Below are 20798 nucleotides of genomic sequence, written 5' to 3'. Positions count from 1 at the left end.
CGAGTAGTATTGCGAATGTCGAGTCGAGTAGTTTCGGTTACAGAGCTGTCGAGGCCAGTAAGTTCAGAAATCTGCCGACTGGAGGCGCTATCATGAAACAATAAAAATATCGTTTTTGGTGCCGATAAGTCGTTCTAATGCCTTAGCCTACGAGTTTCAGCTTTTGTATGCGTAGCAGTTGTTGAGGGCGCTGAATACCTTCCATTTCGTCAGCAGCGGCGGACGACCATCTTCCGACCTGGTGGCGTCAGATTGGACCTCTGAATCGCGCGTACTTTCATATGCGATACTTTTATACCCAGCAGTACTTTCTTTGCTCAAACGCTGAAATAATGCGTTTAAGAATTGCAAGGATTTATATGGAAAAAATGCATCTTTTAGGTTTTAGCCGACAATGCCTGTATATCCCGGTATTCGACGTTGCAAGTCTTGTCATCGTTTAGCCTTTTTGAGTTCTACGTACTTCCGATGTTAATTTTTGTTTATTCTTTTGTTGGGTTTGGTTTCCTCCTTGAATTAACAAAAAAAAAGAGTAACTATGGTTGCTTAAACTAAGTAAGAAATTTTTTAAAAATTTTGTTCTACAGCTTAAGCTTTAGCTTAGTTTCATAGTTTTTTTGCTTTGTCCACTTAAATTCCATGAAGGTCCATGATCCATAAAATCATTGATATATCTTTGAATAAAAATTCCTAAGATTCCAAAAATCTTTTAATTTTGGCAAGAGTAGAAAAGTATGTACTAGTGCAGCCTCACATGTGTGTTGTGAAAGATAATTTTCTGCAAGCAGTAACACTGTAACATGGAGATGTCAAAACCTGCTTCGTGAGCATGAAGAACAGTTAGTTTTTCTGCATGAGAATTTTAAAGGATCAAATGTTGTACAATTCATTTACGTGTAAAATCTTTATTAGAATTGTACAAATGCCTTTACTGAGGGCTCTTATTAGCAGTTTGGATACATACATTGATTAAATTAATGGCATACTACTAGAGGTAAATTCATTTCAATTGTGCTTATGGAACTGTTAAAGACATGAATTTTCATTCATCTCCAGAATTGTGACCAATTAGAAGATGTTCCATCAACGTTATCAACGTTCCTCATTATCTTTTCCCTTTTAGGTAAAGATAAGCATTCAGAGTAGAAAATTTAGAGAATATGTTGTAGCATGCATTGCTGTATTGCCTAATTCAGGAATTGCAATACTCGACTCGATGCTCACGAGTAGTTTTCAACTCGACTCGAGGTCAAAAAGTACTACTCGCACATTAATACCTACATCATTATCAAATCAATTTGGGCATAGCAAGTATGGTCTTGTTTAGTAATGTATACATATTCTTTTACTGCCACTGACTTGTGTTATCAAGTAGATCTTACTTATCTGGAATAAGCATTGCGTGGTTTATCAGAATCGTTGTTTTATTGCTAACACTCTTTTAGTTAAGGCACTAAGAGATTAAAATGGATGCATATAAAAAAAGTCTTAACTTTAATCTGCCAGATTAATTTTTGAGCGTTTTGCTATGGAAGATAAAATTAATTTTGAGTATTGGTATTATTGTATTGGTTCCTTGAAATGAGCGATTCTCATGTCAGTTTACTGAAATTGTTAATGAAAAATGCTTATGCACCTCCAACACTCTTTTCTCCCCTCAGGTCTAGTTAATAAGGCTAAGCAAAAATGTTTCTTTCAGGTAAGATGTGTGCCAAAGGCATTCCAACACGGCCTCTAATCAAGGAGGCCCGAAAGGGTGCTGAAATTGCTGAAATATTTAATTTCTAAATAGAAAAGAGGACCTTTTATTTTTTTGTGCTTCTTGTAGCTTTTGTGACTGTTTTTTAGCATCTGTGATGCTTTAACACGTTGCGTACCAGGGTATTTAAATTCCTAGGAATGCCGATTCTGGGTGGAGGTGTTGAGATTGGAAATATGTGCCCATTAGGGTGCAATGCCTTTGGTTTAAACATGGTTGAAAAGCTGATGTTTAGAATATAACTTTACCCAATCAAACATTATGATGCATCAATTCATTATGAGTAACGAACAACAACTGAAAACATAGTAACGAGTACGTATTGTACGCTTTAAAATTGTTTAGGTTGACGCGCCTAAATGATGAGAATCTTCGTCATCCATCCGGAACGTTCGGGAAGAAAATGACGAGAATTCTCGCCATCTGTACGCAACGTGTTAACATACCCTTAAATATTAAGAACTCTTGAAAAATATTAACTTCATAAAATGCATATTAGGCTTTATATAAATTTTTAAGTGCAAACCTACAAATTTGCCAAAAATGCCTTGGCATTTCAGTCTACGAGGCAAAATAGGATTGCACTAAAAGGGTTAAAAATTTGAGAAACAGGCCCTGCTTCCCTCTGGATTACAGTAGACGCTCGTTATTACGAAGTTCACGGGACCGAAAAACCAGAGGTTCATAATAACAAAGTTTGAATGAGCTTTTCCTATTGGAATCAACACAAAAAAAACATAATTTGCCAAAATTTCTTATCTCTTCAATCTGTCATACTTTTATGTAGTTACACTGCAGAATAGAATCAGAGTCATGAGTGTAATATATGCAGTTAAATTGCATGCAAATATATAAAACAAGCACATTCGTTGGGCTATTTCAATAGAAGAATGCGGCATAATGCAATCAATGGTCAATATCTTCCCGAATACAGTAAGTCCTCGATATATGAACAAGATGTGTTCTGAGACCTTGCTGGTAAGTTAATAAACATAAGCAAGGCTTCGAGAAGTGCATTTATCCTGCAGAATGCAATTCTGAAAAAAATTCTGAAAAGAGCATAAATGTAATGCAATTCTGCATTACATTTATGCTTTGCCTCACGTCTGTGACAAACTGATCTAGCTGCGCATGCGAAGCAGCCGGAGCTGAAAAAAATTGCTGTCTGCAGGAAGGAAGAATGGGCAAAACGCTGTACAGTTCCTGACTTCACGATGGATTGAATGATGCTTTGTTCAGATTATGACCAAAGTGGGAGTTCCTCTACACCACAGTGTGTCCCATCGACCAACTCGAAAGGTGCCAAATTTGGAATTTCGGACACACTTAAATTTTTCAAACGTTCAAGTTGGATCTAAGGTTTCGCTCGCATTTCTCCATTTGAGTCAATGCTTTTGGGCGTTCCTCCATGCTGTGTTGTCTATAAGTGACTGTCCCTGTGGACGTAGTCATCTATGGACAACACAACATGGAGGAATGCCCAAAAGCCACGACTCATATTTTCAAATGTTCCTATCTATCTCTTAAAGTTCATAAGTCAAATGTTCGTAAGAAGATGAGTTATGGCACATCCAGTTTACGGGTGGTAGTGAGTGGGTCACCATAATTCTACTGATTATATGGTGTTGCGTGTATACTGAAGAAAGAACCATGATTGATGCTCTTGGGCACAGTACACGAGGAGAACTTAAATTTAGCACAATGATTACAACAAAGCATAGTGTTTATCCACCTAAATTCTATTGCTTTTTTGTGGAACTTCGTAATAAAGTTCTTTGTGCAACCGCAGGGACTGAGGTTCGAAATTTCTTAATAACAAAAATTTCTTATGTACGTTTCTCGTACGATAGATTGGATTGGCCTTTTCATCGGGACCTAGGATTTGCTTCATAATAACGAGAACTTCGTAATAAGGTTGTTCATATTAACGAGAGTCTACTGTATAATAATAATAATGTATTCTTCCATGCATACATATTTTTTACAGATTATTACATCCATTCAAGGAAGTAAGGAAGCCTATAAGGCAATAAGCCTGTGTTTAGGCTAACTTCAAATTTCATAAATTGAGGAAATGATAACACATGCAACCAAAATACACAATACCTTGAGAAAAAAAACATTATGTGCGTAATAATATCATAACAGAGCTGACCGTAAGATGATATACAACTTGAAATGTACAACACATATGATGCCTAGGGTATTTTCTGCAATATACCGACCCTTTACCATAACTTTTCGATGTCTTCAAAAGTCATTATCCATTTCTTTATCAGCCATTTGTATTTGCCAAAAAAATTTGTCTCTTTAATTGTATTTGGTGGCATATTATACAATTTTGGTCCCATATACAAAAATCTCCTTTTATACATCGTTAAATTAGGCTTGTGCATAGGGATTGAGAAACCTCTGTGAGAATTAAACAACACATTGCTCCTAAAAGTTTTTGGGCTGTATCCACTACGCAAAAAAAATAATTTTGACACTTTATAACAATACATATATCTTAACGGAAGTATGTTAAGTTCAATGAATAAAGGACGGGAATGTTCGTAACGCTTTTTAAGTAATAATAGTCTAACAATTTTTTTCTGCACGAAGTAGGCTGATTTTAAGGTGTTAAAATATGCTCCACCCCAACAAGTAAGCCCATAATCCAACTTGGAGTGTACCAATGCATGTACCAGTATATTACACTTCATACTGTGTGTCTGGTACTTCAAGCCTTTATATTTATGTGTGCAAATGGAAAGTAAACCTAATAATGGAACGAATGGTTTTATGACTCAGGTGGTACCAGTCTCAAGAGAGCTGCAGATCACTTCAAAATACCAAAAACAGTTTTGTGGAGGAAAGTGAGGAGGGAGCTGGAGAATGGGACGATTCAGTATCATCGGAAGGCAGACAAAATCGTTCGTTGCCCTCCGTACACTGCTGAACAGAGGCAGGCTGCTATAGATGCTCTCGTCAGAGGAGAGAGCATATCAAAGGTGTTTAGAGAATATCAGGTGAGTAGGTCACGCTAATGGAAAATGTTCCCAACTCAAACTTTCCAGTTCTACATCTAAATTTAATCATGATCAGCACTTGTGTGAAAAAACCTGGAAAAAGCCGTGAATTTTGTCATATATCCTTAAAAATCTCTCAAACTTGAATGTATACCTACGATTGACAGATCTAAGAAAAATCGATATGTCGAACATGTTTCAAGGTCAGTCATGTGCAGACACTGTCCACAAATTTATCTCCACACGTGTATTCAAAGTGCAATTATTGGTCCGTGTGCCATGACGACACATTGATCGAGAGCCTGTGATCGGAAGATCGTTAGCCAAAGTGATCATTAACTCTGGCGAAAAATCAGACACTTCTTCACTTCCCTCCCTCCATTTTCCCACTCACAACCGTTAGCCGACTCTGAATTTTGATATCAATAGGTGACGTCATATTAGATACTACTTTCATTGCTGCGTTTGCACTCACGGCGTCCGCCGTGTTTATTAAATTTTTAGTTAACGTGCGGCTGGTGATTGTTACGTGATCAAAATTTCTGCCTAAACAAGCTTATCAACAGACCGTGAATTTGACGACTTTAAAAACCGTGAAAACATGGAAAAAACAATGAATTTTATAATTTAGTTAGAGTGGGAACCCTGTTATTGAATAGTTTCAAACAACTGAATGCATAGCTTAACGAGAACACTTGACGACGCACACTCATCTTGCTTGCCCTTGTGTCATCAATCATGTTTTACGAGTGTAAAACAAAGCACATGTGGCATGTAATGACAGAGCCGTGTACTACAAGGTACAAAGAAGGGTAGCGGCCTGTTTAAACTACAATAATTCACTCTTGAAAGATTATAGTAATAAAATCATTGAGGTGCACCTGTGTGTACCATGGGTCTGTAGAGGTTATGGGCTTTTGATGGGTGATAATGATTATAAAAAGATAATTATAATAATGTTAAAATAATCAAGTGTAGGCAACCCGCAAAACAACTATGTCTGTCTGTGAGTGGCATCACTTCACATTTTGACTCTCAGAAGCCAAATTAACATAAAATTATTCACTTTTACGAATGTTATCCCTTTTTTGTCCTTATGATTCTTCCGAGGTAAACTACTACCTCAGTGAACCCTATACACCAGTAAATTTTGAAATATATGTAAATTTTGGTGTAAATAAGTGACCACAATTACAGTTTATGAGGATATCAGTTATTGCATCCTTCTACCATGAGGTGGAATTACTGTGCATAAGGTGGGCCAAAAAAAGGCCATTCTATCACCCAGACTGAATCAGTGATCATGAGTGAACTCAATGTTAAAGTCAAATGCTTCAAGCTGATGCTTACTTATCAGGCCTGCAAGCTTGCTTTGCTCACAAAGTTCCTGCATTAGGTTTAGATCTTACTCGTTGGAGTATGAGTCTTAGAAAAAAATATTATAATTTATCTGTACAGAATGTATGTCAGTGGTACTATTCAAACAAGTGAGATGTTCATGCCTAAAGGTTAATCACCTTAACTGTCATAAAATTACAACCATTATCCGTGATTTCAGCTTATAATTGTTATTTAAATTTAGCCTACTCTAGGAGTACTCTTCTCATTGAGTACTTTCTCTTACTTGAAATATTTTCAGCTGTCCTATCTTTACACTTTGTACTATGGCGTATGCCATGAGCTAGGTTAGCATACAATGTTACGCATCATTAACATCAATTTAATGTAAATATTTCTTTAAATTAACTGGAAGTGAAAGGGTTAATGTATGATAACCTTACATGTTGAGTCTCCTGAGTCCACAAGAACCATTACTTTGTCGTGTGGCAGTGACTGTGGGTATCTAAGGGTACCCCCTCCCCTTGATCTCATCTTTCAACAGGTAAAATGACTTCCAGAAGTTTTACATTGTTGAAGATTTAATGACCTTGAAATATTGGTTAATGTAGCATTTTGATTATAATCCACCAACACAAAGTTAATATTTTCCGGACTCTCCATTTCCTTGCGGGGTACACCCTGCCCTATGAACTAAGCCGGACTCTGACCATGTCCTGCACAGCAAAAGAGTTGTGTATCGTAATGTTAAGGAATCATGCTTGCTTGGCTTTTTCTTTCCTTTGACTTTCATAGAATAATAATCATCGTTATTATGGATATGAGTTGAGTACTTAAAATTTACTGCCTGTGAATTGGTTTTATACTTTGTCATACATATGGCAAACATATGTCCGTCGAGGTAGACAAAAGTCCCAGTGCCTGTACCCAGGTGGCACCACAGAGATCCCATGGAATGTTGGGGGAACATTGGGAGTTCATTGAGCATGGGAACTAGGGATGGACGGATCCAGGATTTTTTTCGGACCAGGATCCAGATCGGATACTTGATTTCAGGTGTCAGATATTGGGCTATTTTTGGATCCAAATGTATTTTCAATCGCCTGCTATACAATTAAATAATTATTCAAGTTTCTTCTGGATGTGTACAATCAAAGGAATGATTTCTAGATTTTCATGCACATTTTAATTTTTTTACTGATGAAAAATCTTTTAAATAAGCTTTCAAGTTACAGTACTCTTTACATCGTAGTGGAAGGGACCAAAATATAGGCAATTTGATATATGGAGGTTCACTAAAGAGAGGTTTTAGTGATATGCTCAATTTTTTCATATCCTTTGGAAATGAAAGGCACTACTGTCTTTTAAAGCATTAAATTTATGCGTTTAAATAAACATGCATGCATTAGTAAACATATATTTATTATTTAATGATAACACAAAGTGAATGCCATTGCATGATTTTTACCATGATTAGAGAGAAAACTACGTGATCTCTCTCAATTCAACAGTCACTCAAAATGATTAGGATAGTTGGATATCTTTTTTCTTATTTACTGTTAGGTATACTCTCATATGGAACAAAATGGCCATAACTAATGGTTAACGTGAAAATTACAACATAATAAAGGTGTATAAGAAAAAAAAGGGTAAAAAATTAATCGCTCAAAATGTTAATCCATATACATAATTATGGCTGCATTAATGGTCTCTAGTTGTCTCGGTACAATTTGCGAAGGTAGTTAGGCCTTCTCAGGGGTGTATCCTGGGTATGAAGTGTGGAGGTTTTGCGAGGTAAAGAGGTTCACTACATAAAGGTTTGCCTATAAATTTACATGTAAATCTGATGGGACCATAGGTGTGGTATGAAGTATGGAGGTTTATGATGTAAAGAGGTTCACTACATAGAGGTTTTACTGTAGTTTTTGAAAACACTTATATCTTTACATGCTCTGGATCTAAACTGTTTTGCTTGCGTTTGGAAATGAAGTTAAGTTTTCATCTTTGGATAAATCATTGACTGAATTTTAATTTTCTGATGTACGTGCCCCCTGTATTTTGTCACTTTCTCATGGCATACTTACGTTTCACACCCGCAAATGCTTCAGTTGTGGTGAGGTGGATTCTACGTCCTCGCGATAGTTTCACGCCTCAGTGCTTGCACATGGTTCTCTTTGTGTCAATTAAAATATTTCTACACAGTGAATAACATCCTTATCAGTTTATCATTAAATTAAATTGCAACTGCACAATTTACTGCACAATTAACGATGTTTAGAACAACTTTCACATCATGTGTGATGAGTTGCGGGAACGGAACAAGACGATTGCTCAGCAAGAGGTAAGGGTGGGCAACAGAAGCGCTTGAAGGAGGAAAAGGAGGGACCTCCCTGTCTTTCAAGCATACATTAAAAATTTTGGATCGAGATCCGATGCCTTAAGAGAATTTGCATTCAAGGTATCCTGTGAAGGGTAATATCCGCGAAGATCTGTATCTGAGGTATCCAATCTGACCATCCCTAATGTGTCATAAACCAATCCGCAACCATCCCTAAAAGTGACATAATTGGCCATCAGTGGGCTTGAAAATATGTATGTATTGTCTTGGGTTGCTTAGTCTTCCATGTGCATGGCCAATCCTTAAATTGGTTTGACAGGGTTTTAACTGCAATGGCGTTAGCTGGAGAAAAATACTCTCAACTTGTTTCTGTTATTTTTTAAAATGAAATAGTTGTCAGATTGAGTATGTGGCAAAAAGTCAGATTTGCACGCTTGTGACTTAATTTTCCAGTGGTGGGCTGCTACAAAGACTTTTAATTTGTAAATGGATGTCATGAGCAATGAGTAATCTTCCACCAAAATGCTAGTTAAAACCTTGTAAAGCCAATGCAGCAGTGTGTTACGTTTTCATTTAATTTGTATTCCTCATCTCACTGGGCAAGAAAACTTTGGGTCCAAAATTTCAAGTTTTTAGTGAAGGAGTGCATGCTGAGGACTCGTCCTTTCTTCCTTAAAGTCATATTTCAGCACCTTGATTCTGTTTCCTTGTGAATTTAATGCTTTGCGTTTTCAGATTCCCAAGACCACTCTCTTCCGTGAGCGGTCCCGTCTCATTGCTTGTGGTCGGATTCCATCGAGCTCCCACAGGCGGGACGACGGCACCAGGAGAGGGAATCTCATTCAGGAACAGCTGGATTTGGCTGTTGCCGCGTGTTTGAAGAGGGGGATGACCCATGCCCTTGCTGCTGTCACTTATCAAGTACAAAATTACCTGATTTTGATCCTCTCCTTTTTTTATCCTTTGGTGACGGACTCATTAGTAGGATCTTCTTGCTTCTTGCAATGTATAGTGGCATGGTTACGAGTAGACAAGCCATTAAATGAGTTAGGGCAAGTCCAAACTCAACGTAGGATATTGAAAGTTGGAATTTGATAAATTTTTGGGTGCAATTTCATTTTTAAACTTCTTATGCATGAAAACAACCTGATTGCTCAAAATGTTCTTAAAAGCTTGAGACTAATATTTCATCAAAATTGCACATCTCATTGGGGTGGTTTTCTTATTTTCATCAAAATGTAGAAATAGAGGTTGCCTGGGGTGCTTATGAATGAATTTGCACCAAAAAACATATCTGTACCTCTTGCATAGCCCTTCCCCTCAAGTCTATCTCCCCCCTCAAGAGACCCTCAGACCTCTAGAGGGTACATATGTCTCTTGGTCATGTACGGGGAAATGACTCCTATGTATGGGTGATAAGTGGTAATTGGAATACCTTCTATCAACCAACAGGCCAGAGGAAGAAAACCTTAGCATCATGAGTAGGTTTAATCATCAATGGCATCGGCATCAATTTATATTGTGAAACCATATTTTTCTCTCCTGAGAAAAATGTATGCTCCATCAAGTAGAGACTGGACCATTATTTTTTTTTCCTTTCAGTGAGGGTTAATTCTGTCAGTTGGCTCTCCACTCACCAGAAAAAAATCTGTAAATCTATGGAACTCCTAACGTAAAACAAGATTTAAAGCCACCATAATTGCTTTTAATTAAAGATGTGCGAATAATATCTGCGAATACTCGAACACCTCGAATACTTTGTCGACCATTATGGTAAAAGTACGACCTCGAATACCTAGAATACTTTGAATTTCGAGCCATACACTGTCAGACGCACGTTGTTGGTAGTTGACTCGGAAACAAAGTAAAGAACTCTAGTCGTTTAGAGCATGCAGTGCCATTTTAGGCAAGTTGATGAACTACATCAAATTCGCGGAAAAGAGTGGTGAACAGATATCGTTCGACGTGGGGAACCGAAAATGATCGGGAAAAAAATCCGAAAACGTACGTTTAGTATGCTTTGCGCAATTCTAGTATTCGATGCATTCCAAATTTAAGATATTTGAATATTCAAGGTATGATTTACCATTCGAGTTAGAGAAATCTGGTGCTCGACTCATCTCTAGTTTAAACATATAAACGTGCAATATCGCTTTGACGCTCTCCATTTTCACAGCAATTGATCACTTTAAGTTTCTCTTCTAGGTTTATGCTTTTTCGTGATAGCTTCTTGATTTTTCTGCCCGCATTCCTATTTTTTGTCGTTGTTCTCTTGGCTTGTACTCCGTATGGCTCTATCGAAATCATCTACTGCTGGGCAACTGCTGCACTATCTTCCTGAGACGCAGAGGGCCTACGACTGCTGGGAGGGAATGAAGGAATATCCATTGTGTTTGAGACTCTCTAGCGGACCCTTCTACGTGTTGATGCTAATCATACGGAACTCAGGCACTGCTCCATTTCTCCCCCGTGAATACCGATGGCCTTGAATGCTTGAGGCGTAGACCCTCTACTTTGAAATCAATTTGCCCAATAACCTATGATGGCAAAAATTATGTCTCACACAGTATTGCTTTCAAAAATCTCATTTCCACTAGCTCCATGCTTAATTAATGATCTAAATTCACTAATGACATTCTTTTAAGGAGGCGAGATAAATGACTTTGGTAGGCCAGCTATCTGGACTGCATGAAGAGTAATGCTTTTGGCCATTGTGCAAACAATATATTTCGATTAATATGTAAACAAAGAAGAAGATTTGAGGCAAGCAATACTATTAATTTGCGTAAAATGATAGCAATTTCATGTGTACTTAGCGCATGCTCACATTTTATCAAGAGAGTGTCAAAGGTATTTGATTAGGCTACACAGCGTTGGGATGTTTCCCTGAGGAACGAATTTGCACTATATCAACATTGCGCTAGGCGAGGCATGGGTCTACCATGGGTGGAGGCAGAAATCTAAGTCTCCATTGCATTTTTCCAACTATTTCCTTGCTTAAAATGCTTAAATAACCTTAAAAATACGCCGACCCGAAAAATAACCTTTAAATGACGTGCACATTATTAATATTTCAGTCTAATAAAATAATTAATACCAATTGCCAAAAGTCATTGTGTTAGACACCTTTTGGGCTATTAGGTGACTCATGCTGCAGTTGATCTCCAGAAATGGGGAACTTTGAAGGGAGTAAGATATGAGAAAGGTCAGCGGGCGAGAAAGGGGGAGGCGTGAAAAAAGGTTTCTTTTGTTATCGTGTAACTTGATATTTTCTTTCGAAGCTAAGGTCTTCCTAATACGATCCATATGCGAGCTGGAATCTTTTGCTTGATTTTGGAGAAAAGGAAAGCTAACAATTAGAGGGGGGAGGCTAGTGCTGACTGGAGGGGGATAGCGAATCTTGGGAAATGCGCTTATGTTACTATCCCACGGCATTGAGCTTCTCCCTATGGTAGTTTCATCTTGTGGGGAAAATTCAAACTATGTGCCTGTAGTTATTAGCCATAAATGACACATTGCATGTATTTCGCCTCATTTTTGTCAAACGGTGGAAGCGGGAAAATTATATGTCGGGACCGCTATTATTTGACGCTAGTATTCGAGCTATGATTCGAATTCGATATTCTAGTTCAAGGAATCTGGTATTTGACCCATCTCTAATTTTTAATGATTCTTCGTTTTAATGTTATTTTTAATTACGGTTTTTAATGATGTTATTGATGCCAATGATTTGATTGAAGTTCAAATAAAAGGTTGATTTTTAGCATGTATTTGGTTTACACCTATCTATTTATATATTTATCAAGTGAAATAGATTGATGACATTTAATATGCTTTGTTCAATTCTAGTATTCGAGGTACTCGAAAATTGAGATATTCGACTATTCGAACTATGATATACTATTCGAATTCGAGTTCTAGAAATCTGCTATTCGACCCATCTCTACTTTTAATACATCAGGAATGAGATGGAAATGGAAGGAGCCAATTTTATATTTGATTCACCATCTAATTTCACTCTTCAATTCTTTAGGCTAATAAATTATTTTTCATTACTCCTTGGAATACTTCTCTAAAAATTATATATGTTATATTTGTGTCACCAAATAACCTTACAGGGTAAGGGATCACAGGTTGGTCATTTGGGTTTGACGAACTGTTAGTTCTTTGTATTAATTGCTTGTACTTAGCAAAAGCTTCTGGTAATCCATTAATTAATAACATTAGACTGTAATTTTAGTGGCTGCTTCTGGTTTTCATGCTTTCCTCCCCTGCAACTGCTAAGTTAAAAATCTCACTGCCTCAATTTGCATGGTCATTCATCTCCTATGATTACTAAAATTTAGCATCTTTATATCACATGCATAATATTATTTTACATGAAATAATATTATATATCCTTTAATCGTAGCATATAAAATTAACTGATGTGATAACCCATAGGTAGATTGAGTTGTAAATTTTGGAAGGAAGAAGTTATGGGGACCATGGAGGATATGTAATTGATTTTGTTTCAAAGCTTATGGCCACTGCAAAACCTAATATCTATCTTGAGTTGAGCAGAAACTCACAAGTTTTTAGTGGAGTTGGAGTTGTCATGCTATATTTGATGCTTTAGTAAAGCTGACATTAGCTTCTTTACAAACATATGAATTGTATATTAACATCAAATTAAATAAAAGTAGCAAAACTCTTTTTTCCTCCTTGCTGGAAAGTGGCATTTTACCAAATTTTGATGAATATGTTCATGACTAGAGATGCGTGAAAATCGCAAATTCGATATAGATGCGATGTGCGCAAATAAATGCAACATAGATGCAATGACTGGGCTTTTATGATATTTTTACGCAAATTTGCCTTATCGATGGCAAAATTTGTACATTTTGTGCCGAGCGCAGTTCGAATGCTCCGCCGACACTCACCCCTTAAAGCATGTGAGCGACTGGCCAGCTGCTAGTTGGCTGGGACTCTACGAGGCCGCGAACTACAAGTGGGCGTGGGCAAACTACACCTCCCCCACTATATGTCTTATTCCTTAATTTATTATTGTTCTACAACATAATTATTTAAAATATACTGTATTTTGTCATATAACTATGTTTCACTACATAATATCATCATCTACCTCATTATGAAAATAAAAAATAGACGCTACAAAATGCGATTATCAGTTATTGAAAGTGCGATAAAATAAAAATGAAAGTGCGGTTTTCACGCATCTCTATTCATGACAATAAATTCTTGATGAAGATGTCTCACCATGGCCTTATCTACCCTCAGATAGAGTAAATTTAAGAGTGTTGTATATTCCAAAGAAGAAATATGCGTTGGCAAATCATTTTATGTATCACTCCATTTTAGCCGAATGATTTTCTTCTTGGCACATTTCTTCGTTTGGTACTTTTGGGCCTTTGTTTTTTATTGAGCAAAAATTCTGTTGTTTTTGCATTTACAGTAAAACCTCTTTAAATCGTAATGAAGGGGAGCAAAATATGGGCAATTTGATGTATGGAGGTTCACTATAGAGAGGTTTTAGTGATAGGCACCATTTTTTCGTATCCTTCGGAAATGAAAGGCACTGCTGTCTTTTAAACCATAGTATTTATGTGTTTAAGCAAACATGCATGCATTAGTGAACGTATAGTTATTATTTGATAATAACAGAAAGCGAGCGCTATCACATGATTTTTACAATTATTTGAGAGAAAACAATGTGAGCTCTCTTAATTTAGCAGTCACTTAAAATTATTAGGATAGTTGGATACCTTTTTTTTTTCTTATTTACTCTTAGGTATGCTCTCATATGGAACAAAAAGGCCATAACTAATGGTTAACATGCAAATTACAGCATATTAAAGCTGTTTAAGAAAAAAAAAAGCCTGAAACATTTATCGTTGAAAATGTCATTCCATGTACGTAGTCGCGGCTGCATTAATGGTCTCTATGCAGTTGTCTCGGTACGATTTGAGGAGGTAGTTAGGCTGTCTCGGGGGTGTCTCCTTGGTATGATAAGAGGAGGTTTTATGAGATAAAGAGGTTCACTACATAGAGGTTTGCCTATAAATTTACATGTAAATCAGACGGGACTGTAGGGGTGGTATGAAGTATGGAGGCTTACGATGTAAAGAGGTTCACCACACAGAGGTTTTACTGTATCAATAAAGCAGTTGAATGGAAACAATAACTATATGGCACAAAAGATTAAAATTCTTGATTGGGAATCCTTTTTAGCTTACTATTCTCGTGCATTTTCCTGGTGCCATGGAATGCCACTCCAGTTTTTCACTGTGTGATTGTTGGCATTGCTGTGGGCAGTTTGAGAACCGAGTTGATTCCCATCTTCAGCCCTGAAAATGGAAACCGACTCGTTTTATTGAGACACTGGCAGCAATGCCAGCTATCACCCAGTCGGAAACCCTAGTAGCTTGTCAAGGCTTTCTTAACTTAAGATGCAAGCAAATCTACCACCATGATGAGCCATGTATGTATGTTACAAATGTAATCTATGGTCTGGTATAGATTTATCCCCTGAATATATGTTTGAGTTGAAACTGTTGCTTTTAATGTAAATTCTCCAATTTTGATCCGTTTTGTGTTTAGGTCCCTAAAACAACCTTGTGGCGACGCCTTCAGCAGCTGCGAAAGAAGAATGGGGAGGAGTGTGGTCAGGGCCAGGGTGACGGGGAAGCCATTGTCATTGGGGAGGCGTCGGTGGAGGAGGGGAAGGAAATGGAAGGGGAGGAATCGAATTTAAAGATTGAAAAAGTGTATTCAAGCACAAAGGAAGCTCACGACAATTTAGGGATGGACTCTGGCACGCTTGAAATGGTCGTGGAGAATGAGGTGACGGTGAAGGAGGGGGAGGAGGGCTCCGTGGTGTCTTTTGTGGGTGCGGACGGCACCACCAATTGCACGGAAGCGTTGCAGTTGCCTCCGGGTAGTTCTCTCATCATTCTGACTACTGGTGAAGGCATCGAACTGCAGGAAGGAGAGCAAATTATAGTGGAAACAGTGAGTATTTTATTGATCATATGAATTGGCTAGAAATTACACGGGCTGGGCAAGAAAGAATTTTTTAGGTGAGCAATAATTTAAAAAATAACACTTGAATTTCGAACAAGGTTCTAGCTCAAGGTTCAAGATTTTTTTTACCTCCGGAGTTCTAATCATTTATATTACTCAATTAAAGACATTCCATTCATGCCAACATTTTTCCATGTATGTATTTGTAGTATTTTCAGGGCAAACACTATTTCAGAACTTAGCATTGAATGTTAATAATGTTGAAGAATATGAAACTTATAATACAAAAATATATATGTGCATATACAGTAAAACCCCTTATTTACACTTTTCTAGGGACCCAAGAAAAAAAGTGTAAATTGCGGGAAAATGCAAATCGTGGGAAATAGAGAATTTTCACTTTTATTCATACACTAGCTTTGGAAATGTTAATTTTTTGATTGTTCACTAAGCATTATTCCATAACACTGTTTCCCTGTGAAGCACAGTGTTTTTGCTGGCAGCAAAAACTAAAAAATAATCCTGTTTTGTCTGCACTGAAAACATTTTTTGGGCTGTAACCTTCCAGAACTCTAATATATTCAGATTCTTTCCACTGAGTTGGTGTCTCTATGTTAACATCTTTGCTTTCACCACTCACCAACTTATATACAAGACTGTACCTATTTTTGAATCTGTCCAACCAACCATTATAGATGCCGTGGAATCTTCGATTCCCAATCTTGTGGGGAAATACTTTTTCTCAAGGGCCTTTGGGCCTGTTTACACGATACATTAACACGTATGAGTTAATTTCTGCTTGCATGAATGATTTTTGTGGACCGGAACGGGACATGTACGAATGAGGCAGGGGCAGATCCAGGATTTTTTTCTGGGGGGGGCACAGAGGGCCTGACAGGCAAAAGATCTTGTCTTAATTGAGATTAAAAACAAGATATAACAATGACTTTACAAAATTCTATTTATTTTTATATCAAAGTTATTCTTATTGAATTAAATGATTGAGCCTCCTTGAGTAATACACAAAACAAAGCGAACATAATGATGACCATCAGGGGCGGATCCAGGATTTCTTTCCGGGGGGCACAAGCAATGCCGTATCCAGGATTTTGTTCTGGAGTGGGGGGGCACAATGATACCACGTTATACAAAACGAACGCAATGATAACCGGACCGTATTAAACATCTTGCATATTTTTAAGTGTCTGGGAGGGCACGTGCCCCCCCCCCCCCTCCCCCATAGATCCTCCTATGATAACCGTATTCAAATTTTGTCTCTTTTTTTAAGCATCTGGAGGGGCACGTCCCCTGCCCCTAAATCCGACTATGAATGCATGAACCAAATTTGAACAGGTTCTATTTTCTGTTCGTGCATATACGCACGAGTTGGGTGAATACACGGTGCATTTTCGTGTTCATAATTTAGACATTAACTTGTACGGGTTAATGTACTATGTAAACAGGCCTTTAGATGACACCATTTGCTGGGACATTTAATGATCTTGCACCTAAAAACTACTCTTTTAGAATTCGTTCTATTTATTCTTACCCGGAATTCTTCACATATATTCTCTTTTTTGATAAATGTCCGCACTGGTTTGCATATTTTACAATGGCATCGCGATTTTTCACCGCGGTATTGAATGTTGAGACTGGGAATCCGAACGGATTGCTAGTCCCAACATTCGAGTCGCCAGCGTTTGAATCGATGCGGGTTCCGGTGTGGGAATCAACTATCTCTATAATTTTCATTTTCTCGTCAATTAAAAATGTCCGTTTTATTTTCAAGCCGGATCAATTCTATTTCCCGTACGAATTGAGGATAACTCGGCAACACACGAGTATCTGACCTACTCCTCGGCGATCAAGTGCGTAGGACAAACTGTCATGGGACTTCATAATTTTTGAAAGTTACAATAGTTTGCGATACACTGCTATTTGAATGGGATAATTCAAGTTTAAATAAGTTTTTTTAAAAGTATTTAATTTACTCATAATTGCTACGCAACTGTTGAATGAAGTCAGCGCAAATGATCCCAGTTGTCGGTCAAGTTATATAGTTCCGGCATTTATCACGTCTGGTTTCCTTTCAAACTCTCGTATCAAGTATCGACTACATGATTATTGTCAACATTCCTTCAGGAGTTCTTGCATTATAATTAATACATAGCTCGATTGCTCAATACACCTACTTTCATATCGTGAATCTTTTCGCCGCTGACAGAAAACGCGATGACGTAGTTCAACTTTCCGACGTTAGTGGCGTTCTGTCCCGCCACATTCAAATTCTTCCCGAAAATAGTTCTCATTATGTCTTTCTCTCTTAGATTTTTAAATAAAAATGCGCGAAAAGAAGCCAAAAGACAGTTTTAAGGGCTGATATGCGCGATTAATTGTTTTACTACGCAAAAAATTTTTTTAAGTCGGCACGTCGTGATGCACATGGCGGGAAAACGAAAAAAACACGGCGTAAATACAGGGTTCTATTTACATTGGAGAGATAGGAAATATGACGGGACCCAGAAAAAAACTTGCAATTTGCGGGAAAACGTAAATTCCGATAACGCAAATACGGGGTTTTACTGTATATGTAATTTCCCTGAATTTAGGAAATTCTATAGCGCACCATGGATTAGAAATGTTAGGTACATTTCAACTGAACATACTCTCATGTAAATAAAGATAATTAAACGTGCAAGTGTAATGTTGTAAAGAAAAGTTACTTTTAATGGAAATTGCTGTTCAATACCACCTAAGGCAACATGATGTCAAAAATGCCCAATTTACCTCGACCTTCTTTCGGAAACTATTGCTTCATAAATAGACTTTTATGTACATGAAATGCAAAATATTCGTTTTTGAGCTTTTTTTTATACTTTGTGTAATGTTCCTGGGTGTGTTAATGTTGTAAGTGCTTCCAGAAAATATGCAAAGAAACATCATGAAATTTATAATATTCCATTTATTCAGCACAGTTTTCTGCATGTTTCATGTTTCATGTTGCTGGATCTAAAAGTACCAGTCACTACACGAACAGCTCAAAATAGGGAAATTTTGAGAAAAAAACATTATGTATATCCCAAATAGGTGTGTCGCGGGTTGCCTACTCATGGTACATGCTGCTGAGCTTAGGAAATGCATCTAAAAAATCAATTTAAAACTTTTAGACACATTCGCCCACTGCGCTGACGTGTTTTTCTTTTCCCTTTTGTTTTAATACTTGGATCCTTTCCATTTGAGTTTTCGTGTGCATTCGGTTACGCACACTGCATCAGTCAGGTCATGTACATCACGTAAAATCAATGCCCTGCCCTTTGTAATGTAACTAAATGTAACTTCTGTTCTTAATCTTCACCACAACATGAAGGCCTACTCAAAGATTCCGTTTGAATGATGAAGCATTCCATGCAGTGTGTCAGTGATTCGACTATGGTTGGCAAGAATTAAATGTTTATAGCAGTGGCGTAGCTATGGGGGGATGAGGGGATAGATCCCCCCCGAAAGCATCAGAGAAATAAAAAAGTTATTCAACATTATTGTCTAGTTTTGACAAATAATAACTGCATCTTCTTAAAGTTAATTTTTTAGGGCCAAAATGATATAAAATGTATATCCAGGCTTGTTATTTCTCAAAAATATTCCCGAAATGTTGCCTGGGGGAGGGGAGGCACCACCACACACTACTCTATCCCCTCCCCCCCCCCCCAAAGCACGTCCCTAGTTACGCCACTGGTTTATAGGATAAATGAGGGGGGAGGGAGTGACGTGGCCTAGAGAGTATATTGCTCTGCTATGACATCATTCACAGGGTAAAGAGAAAAAATGAACTAGCACCCCACTCTTAACCTCAGCCCCTCTCACACCTGGCAGTTTAAATCATTGGCATGCATAAACAGCTGTCATTACTTTGTGGTCTCCTACAGCAGATATGAAACTGTTGGAAGATATTTTAGACTGTGACGTGGGTGTACCCTAAATAAGATCCCTTAAATGTCATGAACCGTAAAAGTTTTTAACTAGGGATGGACGGATCCAGGATTTTTTTGGGATTCGAATCGGATCTTTGATTTTCAGAGCCGGATCTTTCGGATTGGATATTTTCGGATACAAATGCATTTTCAAATTCCTGACGCTGAGATTCCCCCGATGATTGTTCAATCTCTTGGGAAGAGACTTTATGTGCCAGTCGTATTTTGCTATTTTTATTTTCCACGGCTGAAATTCTCCTACGTAACCTCTGCGAGAGCTTTTGAACAGAACGGTTCATGAGTAGGACAAGAATCGCATGCGACGGCGCATTCGAAGATAGAATCAGAACTCTTTCCATCCTTGTTGCATTCACTGAAGCTATTATTAAAAATTTTGGATCCAGATCCAATGTCTTCCGTGACTTTGGACCCGATGTATCCAATGAAGGGCAATATCCGCGAGTATTTGGATCCGAGGTATCCGATCCGACCATCCTTATTTTTAACCTATCGATGAAATGTTCTCAGTTGAAATTCATGACACCTGCCTTTAGACACCCCCAAATAAAATTCTTCCAAGTTTTAGGCAACTTAAGGAATAAAAGTTCTCTACCTACCCTCATAATTGCATTCAGGGTGAGATCTATCCTCATCTATCCAAACTAATATTCAGATGAAATTAATGAGTGAGCAAAATGGGACTCTTAGAAAAGTGGTGGGAGAGATTCAGTGCCCTTTGGCAAATTGGGTCTTGAAGTAAGGTTTGGATTATGTCAGCTTATTTGGACCTCGGCCCACAGTTGCAAATTGAAAATATGTAGGATGTTTAATGAAATGAGTTTTTGATATTTCATTTAAGAAGAATATGCATATGCCATGTAATATTTGTGGTTACACAATCAAGTTTCCTGCTACATATTATTTTTTCAAAAATGTGTTTATTCTGTTATTGTATGGCTAAAGTGTGTTTCTTTTGAATAACCATTTTTAAGATGCACTGAATTATCGTTTTATGATTCTCTATTATTAGGGTAGGAATTGTTGAATCAATGTATGTACAAAAAGTTTTGCTGTGGTTGTCTGAAAAAGGCCGCATGACATGTTGACAGCAGGACATGTTCTTATTTACATTAGAGTGATTACTTTTTTTCTCTTTCTCTCAGACTGTGGGAGTTAGTTGCCTGTTTTTTTTGTACTGATTTTCTTGTAGGGATTTACCTCGAAACTTGTTGTAATACCGATGACCTTATTTTGTTTCCATATGTTTATCCTTACCACTGAGAGTGGGTATTCTTATTTAGATGTTGTTTCCCTTTTGTTTCATTCTATTTTGGCTTTTAACGTATGGAATCCTACTTTTT

The 20798-nt window shown here is 37.5% G+C and overlaps 1 protein-coding gene across 3 annotated transcripts in view; it reads left to right on the top strand.

Annotated features, from left to right (window-relative positions):
* The window catches only part of LOC124155437, a 43593-nt gene that overhangs the window by 13071 nt on the left and 9724 nt on the right, over positions 1-20798 (top strand). For all 3 annotated transcript variants that reach the window (XM_046529252.1, XM_046529251.1, XM_046529253.1), the window contains exons 7-9: positions 4553-4770; positions 9182-9367; positions 15047-15457. In XM_046529252.1, coding sequence (XP_046385208.1) covers positions 4553-4770; positions 9182-9367; positions 15047-15457 — 815 coding nt within the window. The remainder of the gene's footprint in view (positions 1-4552; positions 4771-9181; positions 9368-15046; positions 15458-20798) is intronic.

This window comes from Ischnura elegans, chromosome 3 (genome assembly GCF_921293095.1).
Source record: "Ischnura elegans chromosome 3, ioIscEleg1.1, whole genome shotgun sequence".
Taxonomy (NCBI): Eukaryota; Metazoa; Arthropoda; class Insecta; order Odonata; family Coenagrionidae; genus Ischnura; species Ischnura elegans.
This window is presented reverse-complemented; position numbering and strand designations above follow the sequence as displayed.